The sequence below is a fragment of the Quercus suber genome, unplaced genomic scaffold (genome assembly GCF_002906115.3).
Source record: "Quercus suber isolate HL8 unplaced genomic scaffold, Cork oak 2.0 scaffold_605, whole genome shotgun sequence".
Taxonomy (NCBI): Eukaryota; Viridiplantae; Streptophyta; class Magnoliopsida; order Fagales; family Fagaceae; genus Quercus; species Quercus suber.
In genome coordinates this window covers 263783-284017 of record NW_027070048.1, presented here as the reverse complement: position 1 = coordinate 284017, position 20235 = coordinate 263783, and the positions used below count along the sequence as shown (strand labels likewise).

General features: G+C 36.7%; 2 protein-coding genes and 1 long non-coding RNA gene across 4 annotated transcripts; all 3 read left to right on the top strand.

The window, feature by feature from the left end:
* Positions 1 to 3586: 3586 nt before the first annotated feature.
* On the top strand, positions 3587 to 11851 carry LOC111992071 (glycine-rich domain-containing protein 1). Of its 2 annotated transcripts, none has more exons than XM_065765069.1 (9): positions 3587 to 3607; positions 4416 to 4583; positions 5230 to 5347; positions 5475 to 5729; positions 6326 to 6781; positions 7364 to 7902; positions 9772 to 9967; positions 10696 to 10851; positions 10943 to 11851. In XM_065765069.1, the coding sequence occupies exons 2-9, from the start codon at positions 4426 to 4428 to the stop codon at positions 11516 to 11518; spliced, it is 2454 nt and encodes an 817-aa protein (XP_065621141.1). In that variant the 5' UTR covers positions 3587 to 3607; positions 4416 to 4425; the 3' UTR covers positions 11519 to 11851. The 2 variants fall into 2 exon arrangements, with proteins under 2 accessions (XP_065621141.1, XP_023879639.1); XM_024023871.2 differs by lacking the exon at positions 3587 to 3607 and adding an exon at positions 3651 to 3881.
* Positions 11852 to 13387: 1536 nt separating this feature from the next.
* LOC112005320 (uncharacterized) lies at positions 13388 to 15642 on the top strand. Its single transcript, XR_010625632.1, has 4 exons — positions 13388 to 13865; positions 14430 to 14556; positions 14818 to 14947; positions 15239 to 15642. It is a non-coding gene; the product is annotated as an uncharacterized LOC112005320 (long non-coding RNA).
* Positions 15643 to 18871: 3229 nt separating this feature from the next.
* Positions 18872 to 19561, top strand: LOC111992078 (uncharacterized mitochondrial protein AtMg00310-like). Its single transcript, XM_024023875.1, has one exon. It carries the CDS (start codon positions 18872 to 18874, stop codon positions 19559 to 19561), a length of 690 nt encoding a protein of 229 aa, XP_023879643.1.
* The last annotated feature ends 674 nt before the right edge of the window (positions 19562 to 20235 follow it).

The following is a 20235-nucleotide window of genomic DNA, read 5'->3' as shown; positions in this document are numbered from 1 at the left end:
TCATACGCGATACATAAATTATGTGTGGCACTACTCTAATCATATCATTTAATCACAATATCTATAAGTATGATGATTGAAGATATAACACGAAATTAACAAAGATTAAAAGCTAGTTAGAATAGTGCACTGAACACGTTAGAATATAAACATGTATTTAGTTTTGGACACGTGTTCGTATTCTAACGTGTCCAATGTACTAGACACTATCCCAACCCATTGAAAATGAGGTTAAACTCTAAAATGTTCCCTTTTTTATTATTATTATTTTTTAATAAAAAAAAAGGGCATTTGGCTGCGGTAACAAGAACAGAAAGAGTTTTGAATTCCATCAAGCATTTGTAGTATTTTAGAAAATTTGAAATTATAACTTCTTAGTAAAATTTTTGCAATTTGCAATTTATGTTATATAATTCAGAGTTTTAAAGCATTATTTATTGGAATCTAAAAAACATTCAAATCACTGAAAAGTTTTTTAATTTGAATTTTATATTGCGAAATCTCTCATACTAAACTTTACTTACCAGCATTTTAATTTCATATACCCTCTTTTTGAAAAAAATATATTGTGGTGGATGGGGGTAATTTGTGATCAAAGGGGTACTAACTCACAAGTCACAAAAATTTATCTTTGACAAACCATGATGTGCAGTGCATAAAACATTTTGTAAAAAATTATATTATGTCCTATGTATAATATTTATTACGTTTGATAATATTTGAGATATCAACTTCAATTATACACGTCATTAGAAAAGAGAGGATAATTAAGAATATGAACCAATTGCTCCCATGAATTGACAAATGTTTCATTATTTCCACTAATTTAAGCGTACAATTATCTTCTAATTCTTGGTAGGGTGTGTTGGGGCCTTTTTTTACTGTGTTGGGCTGGGCTGCCCCTTTGTGATTGTAGGCCCAAGTGTTCTGGGTTATGGGAGTCGAGACCAGTCTAACTGGAACTCAACTTGGCCGACTTGTGCACAAACTATGCCTCGTCTGCCAGGAGAGTGCTTGCGGCAGGCAGAGCTGTTTCAGAGAAGCTTATGGAAAATAGATATAATTGATAAAACAGAACAATGTATTATGAAATGACCAGATAGTTCCTTTAATAGGAAATGACCAAATGATCCATAATCACAATGATATTAACAACTTTCACAAATGAAATAGCAAGGGCAAATGGTAATAAAGATTAATCAACTGATAAAAGAAATAAGTTCAATTCGGTCCGCAAGAGTAAGGCCAAAGAGGAAGAACACCTCTTCTCAACACGATTAACCTCCGAGGAAAAGAATTCCCGCTATGGAGATTAATGGGTTTGAGGGTGGCAGACCTGGATGGACAATGCCCAAGACAATTATAGAAGAGAGCAAGGATTTGAGAGGGAGAGAAGGGAATGGACCTATCAGTGCATGCCACTAACTATTGCTCCTTTTCTCTCTATCTTTCTTTTCTTTTCTTCTCCTCCCTTTTTCCTTTTTAGTCTTTTCTTAGTGATTTCCACAATCGTGGTTTTTAGTATTGTGCTTCCCCTGTTTTTTTTCTAAGTATGCCTCAGAGTCCTTGTTACGTTGTCTTGTCTTGTCCTCCTTGTACACAGTAGAGGCTTCCTTCTTATAGTGTCTGCCGTGACCGGATTTTACTATTCTACCCTTTAACCACCTTTGTCTGGTCTGGGTGTACTTGCCGACCATCATTGTTTCGTCTGCAAGTTCCCCTGTTACAGACAAAGACAACTATTTTGTCTGTTAGTCTTCCGTGGCACCTCTTCCTGTCGCGGTAATGTTTCTCTCTCTCTATCCCTCATGGCATGCACCTAGTGGTTCCAACTCAGCCTTGCCTCTTTTGGGTGGTATGTCATCCCAGTAGGACATATCCCCCAAAAGAGCTTGACCAGAAACCTTAAAACAGGTCTTCCCCTCTCCCCATCTCCAAACCATTCCCTCTTACCTCTGACCCACGACCTCACCATGTCTCGTATTGGCTGCGTACAGGCTGGTCGTGCCTAGGCCTTGCGCGTGCATATGTCTGAAATATGCCTGCTGTTCATGCATCTGCCATGGACTAGAGACTTTTCCTGTACTACCTGCCGTCCGTTTCTGGCCTTTCACGAGCTACTGCTCTGATTTACCGCTCCCTTAGGATCTAGGCTTTACCGAGTACTGGGCTTTGCATTCCTTTCAACCCAATTCTTTAATTGTCTTGGCTTCCTACCGCATTACTTGGCATTTCCTGCCGCGGCGATTTGTTCTTGTTAGGCCTCTTTTCAGGCCTACCGTTTCATTCTTTCCCCCAGTGGCTTAATATGGCCACTGGTGTTCTCACTTATGGGCTCCAGTGTCCCTTTCTTTTCCCTTGAGCCTTTCCGGCCTATTTACTTCCTTTGGACTTCCTCGGTCCATTTACTAACTCCGTATCCTATGGGCTTTTACTAACTTAATTGGGCTTCCCTGGCCCAATTTCCTCATTCTCATCCTTAGGGTTCATGGGCTTGCCATTATCCCCTACTTTCTTTGTTTACATTGCTTTGGGCCTACCGCGACCCATTCTCACTTTTCCATACCATATACTGCCCATTGGTGCTATTTTCTCTCTTTCCGGGCCTTTTAGGCCCACTTACTTCCTCAAGACCCGTTTGTTTATAGTAAGGGCCTGTGATCCATTATTCCTGCTGCTTGGGCCTAATGATTTTACTTAGTCTACCGCTTCTCTAATGTCTTTCTAGGTTAGGCTGCCTTCTGCCTATTTCAAAAAATGACCCTCAACAGGGTGTAATTAAATTTACTTTTATATTTTAATGAACTTTGTTTTAATTGTTGCTAAAGTAACTCAATTTGATCTACAATTTCTTAATCTAAATAAATTGCTTTTTTTAATATATATAAGTCTTATAAAAATAACCATAAAAATTCATTTTCATACAAATAATTAATACACCATGCCACCATCTATAAATAATTAACAGGTGAAAATAAATGCATTTACACTCTATTTAATTATATAGCACAAATTTAGACTACAATGTTGATTCTGCGTGTGTGTATATATAAATATATCGCATGTCATTAAAAAAAAAATTAGGATTACTATAATTTTTAGAAATGAACATATTATTTGGGTAAATTCACATATTTAATTATTTCATCCGATTTAAGTATACAATTACTTTTATATTTTTTATTGCACGCATCTTATTAAATTTTTTTTCTTCCTTTTGATTATTATTTTATAATTGTTTCAAAAAAAAACACAAAGAAAAATGACATATTGCATATCAAAATTATTGTAAATTTTATAAAAATAACCATATAAATTATTTTTATATAAAAATTAGCATACCATATAATTAATGCACTTATCACAGTAAAACATGGAAATTAATTACAGTATAAATTATTATAGATAAATAAAACCTATAGATTAATATAAATTAATAGTAACATTTATATATAGATTATAGATAAGTACATAAATAGATTCAGATTAGAGTGAGGATAATTTGGTCACTTAAAAAAAAAATGTACTGTACCACGGACCACTATAAATATCTGATCCAAAACGTGCAAATATTTGACCAAAGTTCTCAAAGCAAAGCAAAGAAGGTGTTAGTAATTTAATTCTGCTTCAATTATTTGAAACTCATTACTTTTTAATTCAATAATTACGTGTTAGTTCATTTTAATATTTACGGAGATATAGCTCTGTTTGGTTACCGGGAAAATTTGACCAAAGAAACAGCGCGGAAGGTTTACTCCTCGGTGAATTTTCGTTGTTGTTTTCAATCACGCGGAAATAAAATAATAAGACCTTTTTCAAACCTGAATTTTTTTTTTTCATTTTGATTCTGAATTTTTGTTTCTCGGCGACGAAACAGTTGGGTAAGAGTTTTATTAACTTTCTCTTTCAAATTGTATAACTTTGATGCTCTTGATGCTGATTCTTTTATATCTGGTATCGTATTTTTTCATATGATTTGGATCTTTAACTTCAAGTTCCAATTTGTGAGTTTGTGACTTTGCTTGCTCTTTGCAAGTACTTCTCTTTGCTTTAATCTCTCTGATCATTAGCCCTTGTTCTGTAAATGATTAATGTTTGGCCGATTGAAAAGAATATAGTTGAATATGAACATTGATACCCAATTTGAAGCTAAACAAGAGTTAAGGATTTATTTTGGGAGCTATTTATGTATTGGGAACTTTGATTCATATGTACAATTAGCTATTCCATGAATTCATGAGCGATACTTCCTCCTCTCTAATAATTCATTGGTGGGGATTCACCAATAATTTTCCTTTCTTTTCTATTTGGGTTTTAAGATTCAAGTTCATAATATTTCTAGAGTCATTGATCATATGAATTTTGAGTTTTAATTGTATCATGTAGTTGTTAAAAGTTGGCTTTTTTTTGGTTAGAATTGAGAGAATGGAAGTGAAGCAAGAGTTTGAGTGGAATGAAGCACAAAAGATTGTGATAAGTGTAGACCTTGTGGCTGCAGCCAAACTGCAGCTTCAGTTCCTTGCTGCTGTTGATAGGAATCGTTACCTCTATGAAGGCCCTGCCCTTGAATGGGCCATCTATAGGTAATGCATTCTAAGAAATAGTTTTTTGGATTTTGCTTCTTGGTTTCAACTAATATGACTAATATACATCAATCTTTGAGTTTTTGGGGTTTTCTATGTTGGGCCAGTAATGGTGTAAGTTTTTGGATTGTAGGCTCTTCTCTGTTTTGGGTTTCTGGTGTTCTTAGTATTGTTATTGTTTATTTTGATTTGGTTTATTGTACTTAATTTGTCAAGAAAAACAGAGATAGCTTATGAGCTATAGTATGTAAAGGTTTATGCATTCCTCCTATTAAGGGGAAGAAGGATTGAATTCGTGGACTAAACAGTCATTACAATATAGAAGATTTTTTTGTAACATTATGCATTGGCTAAAATGAAGTACAATTCCTTAGGTGAAGTACATTAGGTCCCCAATTAAATTCAAACACATATAACTGCAATAAATTTAATTGTCATTGCAAAAGGTAACATTGTTTGTGTTTTATTGATCGATGCAATGATGTGTCTAAATTTAATTAGGGAACCTAATGTTCTGCACCTAAAAAATTTATACTTAAGTTTTTCTTTTATGCATTTTATTCTTTCACCCTTTAGTGAATGCATTTACAGTCCATCTACATATAACTCAAATAGAAGTTATGAATTATGAATATGCTGATTTCAGGTATAATGCTTGTTGGCTTCCCTTGCTTGCTAAGCATTCCAAGTCCCAGATTTCTGAAGGGCCTTTGGTTGTTCCTCTTGATTGTGAATGGGTTTGGCATTGTCACAGGCTTAATCCAGTAGGCTTCTGAATTTAAAACATATAAGTTCATTATCCCTTTTCTATTCTTAGCTCAATGGAGTTGGATTACTAAGCTCTTTTTTGTTTTTTTTTTTCCCTGCTTTTTTTGTGGTTTTGTTATTCAGGTACAATACAAAACTGACTGCGAGAAACTTTATGGAAGAATCCTTGACAACTCTAATGTTGTGTCTTCTGTTCAAGGCAATTGTAAAAGGCAAACTGAAGAAATTTGGAATAGAATGTATCCAGAAGAGCCCTACAACTTCAGCATAACTCGTGCATTGTCAGAAAATGTCTCTCAGATGCTTTCTGGATTGGAAAAATACACAAAATATGATCTGGTTTCAGCTGTAAAAAGGCAGAGTCCTTTCTTTTACCAGGTATGATGAACTTTTCTATTTTTATTTTGTGAAGTGTAGCCAATATATTTGAGTGAATTATTCAAATTAAGGTCAGGTCTTTCTTCATAATTTCTTCAGATTCTGATTAAAAAATAAACTGAATGCTTCTTGGAATTGCTATTTCAATTGTTTAACAATATGACAGGATAATGTGATGCCTTGTATTGAAATTGTTCTTAATTATTAATCCATTTCTGGGAGGCATGATGTGAAAGTAAGTCTGTATATAATTCCATAATGTGGGTGTTACAAGGAACTTTTGTGTCTGAGACTTAATTTTAGACATGAAATCAGATAATTGGTGCTCTTAGGCTTTGTCATAAGTAGGATAAAGTGACAAGTTTTTTATATTTAATGTAAAGTGTCAGCCCTTACAATGTAAGTTAACTGTTTGGAAACACTGTATAATATTTAGGTAATCTACCTTGGTTGTTCCAAAATTATAATTAATATTTTGTTTATTGTTATTATTGCTTCAAAGATTCATGCAGCAACTCAAACATATTACATTTACTTGATGTATATCCTCTAGATTTTCAAATTTTAACTTATTTCCTTTCACATATTTGTGACAGGTATCCAGACCCCATATGAATGATGGTCTCTTTCTTGCAGGAGCTGTTGCTAGATATAAAGGATTTTTGCATCTAATTAAGAGCAACAGGGATAAGTCCATAAAATGCTTTTGCGTTCCCACATATGACATTGATCTTATCTGGCACACTCACCAGTTGCACCCTGTTTCTTATTGTAATGATCTCATTAAACTACTTGGAAAGGTGTTGGAGCATGATGACATGGACTCAGATAGAACTAAAGGGAAGAAGCTTGATGTTGGGTTTTCTGTAACCACCAAGCAGTGGGAAGAGGCATTTGGTACACGGTATTGGAGAGCCGGGGCAATGTACAGGGGCACTGCCCCATCTCCTGTTACAACCACTCCTTTCTTATCTGACATGACTGGCAAGGAGGTAGTTGCATCCAAGGAGTTTCAGAAAATAATTCAGTTTCCACAGCTGAAGGTTGTGGAGGTAATCTCTGATCACCTCTTTTAGGCCATCTCCAAAATGTGGTATTTTTGTAGTATCTATCAGATGCATGCCATTAAATCTCTCTCTCTCTCTCTCAATAAATATATCTATGTTTTCTATTTTCTTTCCATTTCTTAGCCAGTAAAAAAATACAGCAAATGGCTTTCTACTCTTGGAGCTTAAAATGTTACTGGATGAAGTTAAAGTGAAGCTATATAATATTAGGTTCATAAGGTTTCTTTTTAGAGTATTCTAGGATTTTTCACTGAAAAGTTCTATAATTACATGGGGCAGGATTATTATTTAAGATAATTTATAAATTATTTTTAATGACTTAAAATTATGCAATAAAATTCAATTACTACTAAATTCAGTACTAGCACTTTTAATAAAAGTATGAGTTTTCAGCCGCTTGTCTGGTTGTCAATCTTAAGATTTGGTGCTAGTAATGAACTGCTTATTGCTTCTGTTTCTATCTAAAGAATCTTCATGTGTTAAATAAAGGTATATACAGCTGAGCTACTATTATTGAAACAACTCTAACGTTTCCTATTTTATTTTCTTTCTAATTCCTTTTTCCAGGTCCTTTTGGAGTTTGTTGGAGTTAAGAACTTACCAGAGGGTCATAAAGGAAGTCTTTCTGTCTCATTTTGTAAGATACAGCCTGATTCACTCTTTAATGCTAAGCGGAAACTGAGTATTTTGTCAGAGTCTGGAGAGAAACATGTTGCTTCTTTTCAATGTGAACCGACAGGAGAGCTTCTGTTTGAACTCATATCCCATTCAACTTCCAACTTACCCATAACAAGGGCTCCCAAAATATTGGGTTCTGCTTCACTCTCTCTTCAAGACTTTCTGGAACCAGTCTCTAAACTTTCAGTGGAAAAATGGTTGGAGTTGGTGCCAAGTTCTAGCAATGTGATCATGAAACCAATCTGCCTTCGAGTTTCTGTCTCTTTCACTGTTCCGTCTCCGGCACCATGTGTGTTTCAAATGATTTGTTCTCGACCATTTTCAAAAAATTCTTGTTTTTTCCCTCTTCCTGGAAAGGTTCAGCATGCCAAGAGATTGACGCATGTCACTGATGAAACTGGTGCAGAAGTCATAAGCCTCCAAATGAGGTACATTTTTTTCTTTCACAACTTCTGCTAGATAAGACTTAACGCTACCTGCCAACTCTTTGTATGTGGTCGTTATATATGTCTTTTTGTGTATATAGGTGTGTGACAGATGGCATATGTTTGCATGACTATACTGCTTATGACTTATGAGTGCATTCATGCTTGTATGTTAGTCACGTTAGTGACCTTGTAATCTATATTGTTAATGTAGGGATGTCAGCAATCATGAATCATTGCCTATGCAAACTTGGATTGGTGATTATTATTATTTTTTCACTTCTTCAGAATAAAAACCCTTGAGCAAGAACACTCACAGACATATATTCAAACCCATAATGTTAGGCATTCTATCTCCATTTTTTAATTCATGTGAGTGGAGGTTGAGGCTAGAATATATCATTCTATTTGCCAATTTATAGATCATTTCCTGAACCCGACAAGTCAGAGTTGCAACCATACAATCTGTATTATATGGTTGATTGAAATTAAATATATGGGCCATTTATTTTTGTATAAACTTCTGATTGTAATCATACAATATTCAAGTTTGAAGCATGCTCATGTATAAAAGCTGTTTATGCCAGCATTGGTTCATTAACCCCATTTTAAATAAGTTGCTTCCAAAGAAACCTTTTGATTACCAATCATACCATCTCATATCTTATGCAAGAGCGTAGTGTGAGCTTACATGTCAGCAATGTGAAGGAAAACTGTCAGTCAGTTTAGGTTTCCATCTTTTTTATTGTTATTAATATTTAGTCAAAGCTATTTTTCTTACTTGTCAGCAATGTGGAAGACAATAACAGTCAGTTTGTGCATCCAAGTATCTTTTTATTGTCATTAATATCGGGTCAGATTTATTTATAGGATCTTGTTGGTAATTATATAGCTAGTAATCTATAACTTAGGAGTTGTCTATTGACTATCTAGTAAATTGTATTTGCTTCGGACATTGTCATGCATTTATTGTAAGCATTGCTTACTCATACATTGTATTTACCTATAAATATCTATGAGAAATGTAAAGAAGATAGAGTGTGTTAAATTACCGATTATCCCAAAAGCTTAAGCTATTAGGAAATTGTGAATTTAATCACTTAACCATAATTCTAACAACCCCCCCCCCCCCTTCATGTGCCTAAACTTTCCCTTAATAAGTGGGAGCCCAACATGTGGTATTTTAAACATTTTAAATGAGAGGTAGAGTAAAGGCAAGGATCAAACTAATGATCTCCCTGCTTTTATATCATGTTAAATTACCGATTGTCCCAAAAGCTTAAGCTATTAGGAAATGGTGAATTTAATCATTTAAACTTAATTCTAATAGAGTGTTTTTAATTCAGAAAAGTTTCCTCAAGTGTGTCTTGCTTTCGTGTTGAGTGATTCCTTTTGTCAATGAAGTGTGTGGCTTGTTTGCATTGAGTGTTATCCACAATTAGTAGCATTAAGTAGTATGAGCTACACCTGGTTGAGTGGCATCATGAGACTATCATTTTTTCCCTTAGTTGAATCTTTTGGATTAAACCATCCCCACGGGTCTCAGCCTGCATCAGTATCCAAACTTAGATCTATGAAAGTGAGAAATTAAGCTTGTGTGGAGATTTTTAGCAGTTGCAGTTATGAAAGGAACATGTAATCTAGATTGATTTACTCAAAACTAGGTTCTACATATTCTTGACTTACTAATGTATTTTGTGTAGAGTCTGTAGACTGCTGTAATTTTCTATAATAATTAAGTGACCCTTCCAAGTTGAGGCAATAATCATTAGAATATTTTTAAAATATTATATAATTCACTGGCGGTTTTAGATGCTATAAAATATTTTGAAGCTGTGAATAATGATCATGCTGGTTTGAAATGGACTTCAGGGACTCAAAGGACAAGGTGAAGGAAAACTGCATTCCAAGGAAGGAAGTGATTGGTATTACGACTTCTGGTGAAACACTCACTCTTGCAGAGGCTGCTGGGACTGGGTGGTCATTAATGGATTCTCAGTGGTCCCTTTATCTTCAAAAGAAATCCAGTTTAGATGGTCATCTCTTTGAGCTCATGGGCAGTAGAATGGTATGCATAATCTCTGGTTCCTAATTATCTCTCATTTAGGTCGTTTAGGACTTTGCACAAACATGTTCCTTTCGGTAGAATGGCTTTTGAAATGGTCAGAAATTATGAATAAGATTTGTCTTGACTTTCTGATTGTCAGTCAGTTTTATCAGTATATTAATATATTTTTGTGGAAACTATGAAATGGAACACGTTGCTTTAGCTAATTTGACACCCTACTCCGTCTGTTTATTAATTCAGTTTCTAAATGCATTTTTTCAAAGTACAACTTTCTTAAACTTCACTTTTTTGTAAGTGCAACGTTTTTAAATTTCAATTTTTTCTTAGTACAGCTTTTTCAAACAAACTCCATGTTCAAAAATGTTGGTGCCAAAAACTGGACATTTGTGAAATTATGTGAATTAGGGCAATATGTTAAACTGACATTTGTGACATTATGAGAAAATTAGGGCAATATGTGAACCTGGAACCTTTTTCTTGAGCTTACACTTTTTTGCTGGAAAATTACCCTTTTCTTTTAGTGTTCTAATATTTATATATTACAATTTTCTTTGGTGATGCATTCGCAATATTCGCTAGATGTATATGTTTGCGACACACTTTTGTCTGAGTTATTGTACCCTAATGTATAGCATTTATCAAGTTTTATATACATAATTGCCTGCAGGGTAAGTATTGAAGTGCCTCCTCTGAAGTTTTTGTCTGGTGAATTTATATTATTGCTACAGGTAAAATTTTTCCCAGGAAGAAAGCTGGAGTATGAACCCAAACATTGTGAGAAGCATAGAAGTGAACAGGACTTTATGACAGCAGTTGAATTCTCTAAGGAAGATCCATATGGCAAAGCAGTGGCATTGCTTGACTTGAAATCTGGATTTTTGAGGGTAAAAAGCTGCCAACTGTCTTCTTTCTTTTTTCTTTTTTGACAAAAGAGTGTCTGAAATTCAGGATCTTTTTTTTTTTTTAATTAAATAGGTAAAGGAAGACTGGATGTTGGTGCCTGGAATTACATCCGCATTTATATTTACTGATATATTTAAGAAGGGAGGATATCACGGATTAACTGTGAATTGCAAAAATTTGGAGATGCATGGTCAAACTGAAGAAGTAGATGAAGTCCATGAGGGCAAAAAAGCCAAACTGATCACTTCTGTAGCAAGTGAAGTAGAGTTGAATGTAGATGTGACTGAAGGAAATGCTGCAATACCTGAAAATGTCGGCTTGTCCAGTGGAGGTTGTGGGGGAGGGTGTGGTAGTGGGTGTGGCAGCGGGTGTGGTGGTGGATGTGGGAACATGATGAAGAGTGGTGGATGCGGTGGGTGTGGCAGTGGCTGTGGTGGTTGTGGTGGGGGGTGTGGAAATTTGATAAAGAGTGGTGGATGTGGTGGGTGTGGTTCTGGTGGTTGTGGCGGCTGTGGAAACATGGTGAAGAGTGGTGGCTGTGGTGGTTGTGGCAGTAATCCTACAAATGAAAATAAAGCTTGTAATTCATGCACGGATGATTACCCAAAGGAAACAACCATCTATGTCAATGAGGCGGTAGCAGCTTGATGCTTATGAGCATGATGGAAGATTCAAGAACTTCAAGCTAATTTAAGTTCTTATGTGTCATAGTTTCTTCATGTACAGGGGTTGCATCAAGAACAGTGTCTGGTCAATACAAGTATCTTCAAATCATCAAATTATTTGGTTTGAAGCATCACCGCGGTGCTCCTTTGGAGTACTATATCTGTGTGAAATATTTGCTCATGCAAAATAAAGTGTGGAGTTTACTCTATGTTGATTGCATTACAGACAATTCCGATTGTAAAACTGAAATATATACTCGTACTGTATTATAAGCTTTGTGCTGAACCGAGTTTATAAGAATAATAGTATTTAGTATACCGTAATATCTAGGGAAGAAAAGTGAGAAACATCGTGGAGAGAAAATAGAAGACTGAACAAGCTCACTTTTTTTGGGTACAAATCCAATAAAAAAATAATGAGTGAATTTTTTATTTTTTATTTTTTATTTTTTATTTTTGAAGAATAATATTGAGTGAATTTATATTCAAATAGCTACAACCAATTTTGTATCCAAAACTTATCTTTAAGATTGAGATCATCAACCTTAATTTTTTTAACTTAAAAATGGCTTAATAATACTAGTGGAGGCTAACTCATTTGATCACACATTCTTGAGTGCCTAACAACTTTACAGGCCCAAACCTAAACTACGTACTTGGGTTTGGTTAAGTTAAGCTACTGAGATAGATTAAAGTTGGTTCTCAAACTTATAATTTGGTGTCATTTCCTTTCTCCAACCTAGCCTTGAGTTAGTAGTGCATTCTCGGGCCAAGTCTACGATGGGCCATACTAGACAACACTCATTCTTAGCCAGTCACATGGCGAGCATTAGTGGACCAGTGGTATTTAAATGTCACGTTGGTTTTGTGACACTCACACTAGTATGACCCTATTTTTTAAATGTACAAAAAAAGAAAGGGTTTTAACATACTTTCTAGCCTCTTTCTTTCCTATTTCTTTTAGGACAAATAAAAGAATAAATGAAACATTTGAAAATAATTTTTGAATAATATGTAGTGTGCGTTTGGATTTGCACGTTTCAGCCAAGTTTCTGCGTTTGGTGTTTTGGACCAGCGTGCCACACACTGTTCATGGACCAGCCAGACAAGGCAAAACGCAACAAGTGTTCATGTACAATGTTTTCAGCTTTAAAAATTACTTTGCTACAGTGTTTTTAGCAATAAATTTTCAGTTTTTAGCAAAATAAGCGGTATCCAAACAAATTCATAAACTCTTAGGCTTATAGTTTGGTTAATAATAATAATAATAATATACTTGTCCAACAATTTCACAAAAGAAGAAAAGAGAAGGCAGATGCTTGTTATACATAAAACATGAAATAAAGTTAATTCACAAATAAAAATAATTATGAATTTGGATTAGTTTTTGGTTGAAAGCTTATTTACTTGCTAATAGCTAGTTAAAGTATAATTGTACTTTAAATAATTGAGATTTTAAAAAGTTGTGTATAATCAAATAAGCTTAAAAGTAAAAGATTTATATTTGAGAAATGCACAAATTTTACAAATTTTCATCAACAATGCAGAAAGTCTAATATAATTTTAGTACACACACATTGAAAATTGAAAATGAGCCAATAAAAAAATATAATTTATAATTTATAATGGATGCTTGGTGAGTAGGTCAAGTTCGGGTTCAACTTGGTTGAGTTAGGTTAATTTCAAGAATAGGTAAAGATGAGTTAAACTAAAACAGGTTGTTATTCCTACCCACGTCTTTTTTTTTTTTTTTTTTTTTTTTTTTTTTTTTTTTTTTTTTTTTTTTTTTTTTGTTTGTTTTTCGTCCCTAAACTTTCAAAAGTTCTATTTTCGTCCCTAAACTTTTCCAAACGTATTGATTTTCGTCCCTCCGTCTGACGGAGTGCTGACGTGGCTTTGACAGTGTGCTGATGTGAGAGGGACGAAAATCAATACATTTGGAAAAGTTTAGGGACGAAAATAGAACTTTTGAAAGTTTAGGGACGAAAAACGAACTTTTGTGATAGTTCAGGGATGAAAAACGAACTTTTGAAAGTTTAGGGACGAAAAACGAACTTTTGTGATAGTTTAGGGACGAAAATGATATTTTACCCTTATTTTTATGTTGTTGAACAATTCTAGTGTTAAAATAGTGTAATGTCTTTAGCTCTATGAATCTGCAGGATGAGAAAGAATTGCTTGATAACAACTGTTGCCCTATGCACCTGAAGTCATGTGTTCTGCAGAAAGAGGATAATTACTACTTTGCACTATTAAAATATAAAAAATTCTTGGAAGAAACTTTGACACAAAATCCAAATTTTTTTCAGCCTTCTTTCCGGTTAAATGAGGTGAGATAGTAGGTAAATATGAAAAAACTTAGTCTAGCGAGTCCTAAATAGTTGTACTTGAGCTTTACTGTTAAAAGATTTTCTTGGGGGCTGCGTTCAGCATGATTGGTATCCTGCTAAGAGCCTGAGAATGCTGTAAGCATAATAATTAGCATATTGTGTATATACTGTTGTAGTAAATTTGTATAAGCTATTGCTATAGTTATAGACACATGACAGAATGCATTTGATAGTACTTTCCATTCAAGATATTCTTTTTGAAGAGTCATTATGCCATGATTGCTAATATATTCCTTAAAACGTTTTTGTGCTGAACCAACAATACTTTAAATACACCTTTTTGGGTAAAGATTTATTGGTGTCATGCCCTGTATTGATAGTGCTTCCGCTGTCAAATGTCGATCATGCTTGGCAGGGGAATCAGTTTTTATGAATTTAATCTAAAATTCTCTCTGCATCTCTTTCTCCTTGGCAATTTATTGATGAAATGTTAGGAATACCCTTTTTGTATCTTGCTATATGGAATTTTCTATTAATCACTTCTATAATCTTTTTTGCTTGAAGGTGCAAAGCTGGATCAAAAGTGGCTTAAGAGATTTTTTTCTGTTTCCCGAGCATCAGTGTATAGGGGCATCCCAGTTCCTAATGACAATAAGCAAACCATATATGTGTGGCTTGATGCATTACTAGGGTAAAGTTCTTTTCTTTTGTAATTCGAAATTTGCTAAGCTTCTGAGTTCCTAATTTGTATTACAAATATTTATTTACTTATCTATTTATTTATTTTATTACCACAAAACATGTAGTAGACATCAGTCAATTTCCAACTTATGAAACAACTGTTTGTATATGTGTGTGTGTGTGTGTGTGTAAGATTTATGAAAGCTTCTGCTTTATATAACATTAGCAATCTTTATCTATTGACTTTTTATTTCATTTTTCTGTTGAACAGATATGTATCAGCACTATCAGAGTACACAGGCCAAGCTGATCTACAAAGTGCTGTTTCTTCAGGTTGGCCTGCCTCACTACACTTGATTAAAAAATGTATAAGCATCTTCTATGCTTATTGGAAAGTTCGTGTAAGTAGCCACTTAATAGCTGTACTAAATCTATTATCTTTATTCTAACTATTAAACCTAACATAAGCTGTAAGACCCCTGATTCATTAATTTTGCAAATAATTATCCAGGTAGGTGCTGTATTTAAGCATCTAACTTTGGATCATGCATGCTGTGAAATATACCCTCATATTTTTTGCTCAAATTCTATTTAATTATGCTAGATTTTAGTTTCTTTTGAATGAAAAGTGACACTTACATATGAAAATTCCTTAACTGGTTTTGCTACTGACTGCTGCTGTATGAGACCAGCAAATACGGAATGACATAAACATTAGTGAGAGTGAAGCAGACAAAGACCACACGCTGTTGGAATTGGAGAGGCAATGCTTAGAAGTCTAGGACCAAAGGTTGAGGAGGCTGCCAATGCCAAGGCACGCCTCCATAGTCTGTTGCAGCCGAAGAAGCTGAACTTGCCACTCTCATGGCTGAACGCCTCCATCAGGATTTTGGATTATTGTGGACTCGGTGAAATGTGGTATTTTGTTATTTTGCTTGGATGTTTTAGTTTATCATGTTAGGATTTTGGAACTATTGTGGACTTGGTAATATACTAATTTGTGGTCTTTTGATGTATGTGTGGTCGTGGAACACATTGAAAGAGACTTGGAGCATTTTATATAATATTGAGTTTTGAGATAGTTTAGACTTTGTAATGTGGTTCTTTAAAGTATGTGTATGGTTGTGGTATGTATTGAAATGATTAGGTGCAAGGTATCTAATATTGTGTTTTGGAATATAATTTCCAGTAGGTTACGTAATATCGTGTTTCAAGCAAGTTATATAACTCTTGTTTCAAGGGCCATAAGCCACACTCCTGAAAGTTGCAGAGATTTACAACAATATCACATTATAAAATAAGCAAAGTTGCTAACATCAAATATCAAATACATTGTTTTTGGTTTTTAATTATGATTTGAGTTATTCAACATTATAACCACAATACAAACCAGTGTTTGACTTTGGAGACAAAAAATGACTTGGCCGCATGGTTTGACTTTGGAGACAAAAAATATTGTGCGTAAACAGTGCATTTACTGTTTATGCTACTGTTTATACACTGTTTACACAATAAAAAAATATTAAAAATGGGTCCCACAACACTATTTACCCATTTAAAAATTATTTTGCTACAGTATTTTCAGTTTTCAGTTTTCAATTTTCAACAACAATAAATTCAATCCAAACGGACCTCATATAATACAAACTAAATGAAGCTATACGGCAACACATTGCATAACAAAAAGCTCGAAGCAAGAGTTGCTAAACGAACTTTAGCTACTCTCCCGTGTAGGAGTTTGTTTTCCTCGAGGTCACTCAAGCACTTTCCTCTCTCACTTAGGAGTTTTTATTTCTTTGGCCAGCTTCAGGCTTGTCTTCTCGGCCTACTCTGGTGAGCAACGAATTTTTTCAAGTCAAAATGGAACAAGATCAAATAGAAGGGATGAAGCACATGCAGTTAACCACGGAAGAAGAAGTCCAGATCTCAGTCCCGGGGGAAGGCAGATCTGAGCTATTGGAAGAATGCTTGCTTAGTCTGATGGGGCGTTTGTTGACAGACAGGAAGCAGAACCAGCGAGCATTGAAGAATACACTACGCTTGGCGTGGAAAGTGGGCCCAGATCTAAGGATTGTAGAGGTTGGAAACAACATCTACCAATTCAAGTTTTCAAATGAGCATTAGCTGAAATGGGTAGAATCAAACGGCCGTGGAATTTTGAAAATAATCTCCTTCTACTTCAAAGATGGAAAAGAGGGATGACTGCAAACACCATCATCTTCACCCACTCACCATTCTGGCTATAGGTATGGGGTCTTCCTTTTGATATGATGTCTGAGAAAACTAGAAAAGATATAGGGAATAGCATTGGAAAGTTTGTGATGGAAGATTCTAGGTCATGGTCTTCAGACCAAGCAAAATACATGAGAATTCGGGTTAAGATTCCTCTGAACAAATCACTAAGGCAGTGTGGTGCGGTGGCTAGTCCGAAGGGAGTGGTACATCAGATATTTTTCCGATATGAAAGGCTTCCCATATTTTGCTTTCTATGTGGAATATTCGGACACGATGATCGCCACTGTCAATCGGGGGTGATTAATACAGATGAATCCCAGCAATATGGGGAATGGCTAAGAGCTCAAGGGGGGAATAAAGGAGCGGCTTAAAGAATGGCCAAACAAAAATTAGGAATGGCAACGGGTCGGGTTCGGGCCGGGTTTTTGTATACCTGGACCCGACCCGCAGGGCAAGACCCGCAGCCCGGACCCGGCCCGTTTAGTAAACGGATTTTTTTTCCAGGGCCCGGACCCGCCCCCGCCGGGCCCCGCGGGCCCCGTTAAGCCCAACCAGAAAGAAAAATTTTTTGAAACAAGCTCCAAAGTCCAAACTCAACATCAAACCCACGGCTACCCAACCAGAAAGAAAATTTTTTTGAAACAAGCTCCAAAGTCCAAACTCAAGTTACTCAACATCAAACCCACGGCTAAACAGACAAATCCCAAAAATCCCTTCTTTTCAAATCTCCACAGCCACACCCAAATAAATTTTTTTTAAAAAAAAAAAATCCCATTTTTCAATCCTCAAAGCAAACCCAGAAATAACCAAACCAGCGGAGGAGATTTCGGATAAAAAAATAAATAAATATAAAGAACTGAGGCGTGGCTGAAGGTGAGAGTCTTGGCCCTGTTCGAGATCAGAGAGAGAGAGCTGAAGGAGTGACTGTGAGGCCAAGGCGTGGCTCAGAGTGAGGTCGAGGAGTGACTGTGAGGCCGAGGCGTGGCTGCGTGCTCTTCTGCGTGGCTGTGTGCTCGTGCATGGCTGAGTGCTGCGTGCTCCTGCCGTGCGTGGCTGCGTGAGTGACAGAGAGATTGAGTTTGATGGCGTGCGTGAGTGACAGAGACTCAGAGAGAGAGATTGAGTTTGGTGGCGTGAGTGACAGAGAGAGAGAGATTGAGGGTTAGGGAGAGGCGGCTGGGTCTGGGTTAGAGAAATAAGGAGTTAGGGTTTAGTTACAACCATATATATATAGCAGGGGCATTTTAGTAATTTTTTGGTAACCGGGTCATATCCGGGTCGGGTTTCGGGTCGGGTCCGGGTTTTATTAATTTTTGGGCCTGGGCTGGGCGACCCGCTTCAGGTTTTTTTTAAAAAAACCCATACCCGACCCTATTCTTTATCAGGCCGGGTAAAATCCGACCCATTAGGGTCGGGCCGGGCCGGGTATCCGCGGGTCGGATCTAAATTGCCATCCCTAGTCTTCGGTAACCTATGCAGTGAGAATTAATGGACAACCTTGTGGTAAGATTCAACCAACCCGGGGGCTAAGGCAAGGAGACCCACTGTCTCCTTATCTATTTCTCGTTTGTGCGGAGGGCCTCTCTGCACTCTTACACAATGCTGTCCAACAAAAAAAGCTTAAAGGAGTGGCTACCTCAGCAAAGGGACCGAAAGTGTCGCACCTTTTTTTTTCCGATGATAGTATTATTTTTGGAAGGGCAACAAGGGAGGATGCTGCTGAGATTCAACAATTGCTACAAGTCTATGAAATCTCTTCGGGCTAGTAGCTAAACAAAAACAAGACTTCACTATTTTTCAGCCCCAACACGGATGATGGGATTAGAGAAGATGTGAAAACCATGTTCGAAGCCCAAGTGATCAAACCCCATGAAACCTACCTCGGTTTACCCTTTCTGGTTGGAAGAACTAAGTCTAATACTTTTGCTCACTTGAAACAGAGAGTGGCGAACAAGGTGTCTGGCTGGAAGGAAAAATTATTAACTAGTGCCGGCAAAAAAATCTTGATTAAGGCAGTCACACAAGCGGTGCCGTCATACACCATGAGTTGTTTTCTCTTGCCAAACAACCTATGCGATGACCTTACCGAGATGACTAGACAGTTCTGGTGGGGCCAAGCGAATAAGGAAAGGAAATTGGCTTGGTTAAGCTGGAAGAAGTTGTGCATGCCAAAAGATAGAGGGGGCTTGGGTTTTCGAGACTTGAAACTCTTCAATATAGCTCTCTTAGCGAAACAAGGATGGAGGTTGCAAACAAACACCTCTTCCCTGTTCTGTCGAGTCTTTAGAGCTAAATATTTTCCTCTAGGTAGTTTTGTGGATGTATATTTAGGAAGAAACCCGTCCTATGCGTGGAGGAGCCTTATGGTTGCACAAGGGGTGGTGCAAAATGGTAGAAGATGGCAGGTGGGTGATGGAGGAAACATTAGAGTGTGGTGCGACAAATGGGTGCCAAGGTCGAGCACTTACATGGTGGTTACTCCAAAAAAGCCGAATTCACAGGTTGCTCTGTTCAAGGATCTCATAAACATAGAGGCATTTGAGTGGGATGTGGGGTTAGTCAAACAATGCTTCAATGCCGAGGATGCTTCAGCTATATTGGGTATTCCGCTAAGCTTGACGGGCCGACGGAATAGGCTGATTTGTGGTACCAATAATTCTGGGAAATTTTCAGTCAAGTCGGCTTACGCGTTAGCCTACAAGGAAAGGCTAGAACAAAACAGGGAGATTGCTCAAACGCCTCAATGCGCAAACGGGTGTGAAGATGTATTTAGCAGCTGAAACTCCTTCACAAGCTAAGACATTTTGCATGGAAAGCAAGCCGGAATATCCTAGCCACCAAGGACAACCTCATACGAAGGAAAATTACTGAGGACGATGCCTGTGTCTTGTGTGGTCAACCTAAGGAAACAACGAGCCTCCTGTTGTGGTTTTGCAAACATGCCCATGAGATATGGGAATCCAGCAAGCTTGTTTTGCCTTTCGTCATTGACCAATCTTGGACTTTCTTGGATATTGTACAATGTCTGCAAAACTGGGAAACAACTCAACCCGGCCTGATGGAGAAGGTCATATTGGTCTGCTGGGGAATATGGAAAAACCGAAATGAAAGAAGAATGGGAGGCTTGGGCAAGCCGGGTCAAGTGATCTTGAAATTCGCCCTGCACCTTGTGGAGGAGTACCGAGCTACAAATGACATTAAACAAAGAGATATATCAGGTGGGAGTCCTTTGACAGTATGGAAGCCACCTGATAAGGAAAGGTACAAAGTGAATGTTGACGGTGCAGTTTTCAAACATAGGAAAAAAGCGGGAATTGGTGTGGTGATCCAGGATGAAGGTGGAGAGGTAATTGCAGCCTTAAGCAAGATAGTGAATGCACTCAGGGCCGGCTCAATGGTATAAGCCATTGATGCGGCCGCCTAAGGCCCCCAAGTGAAAAAAAAGGCCCCTAAA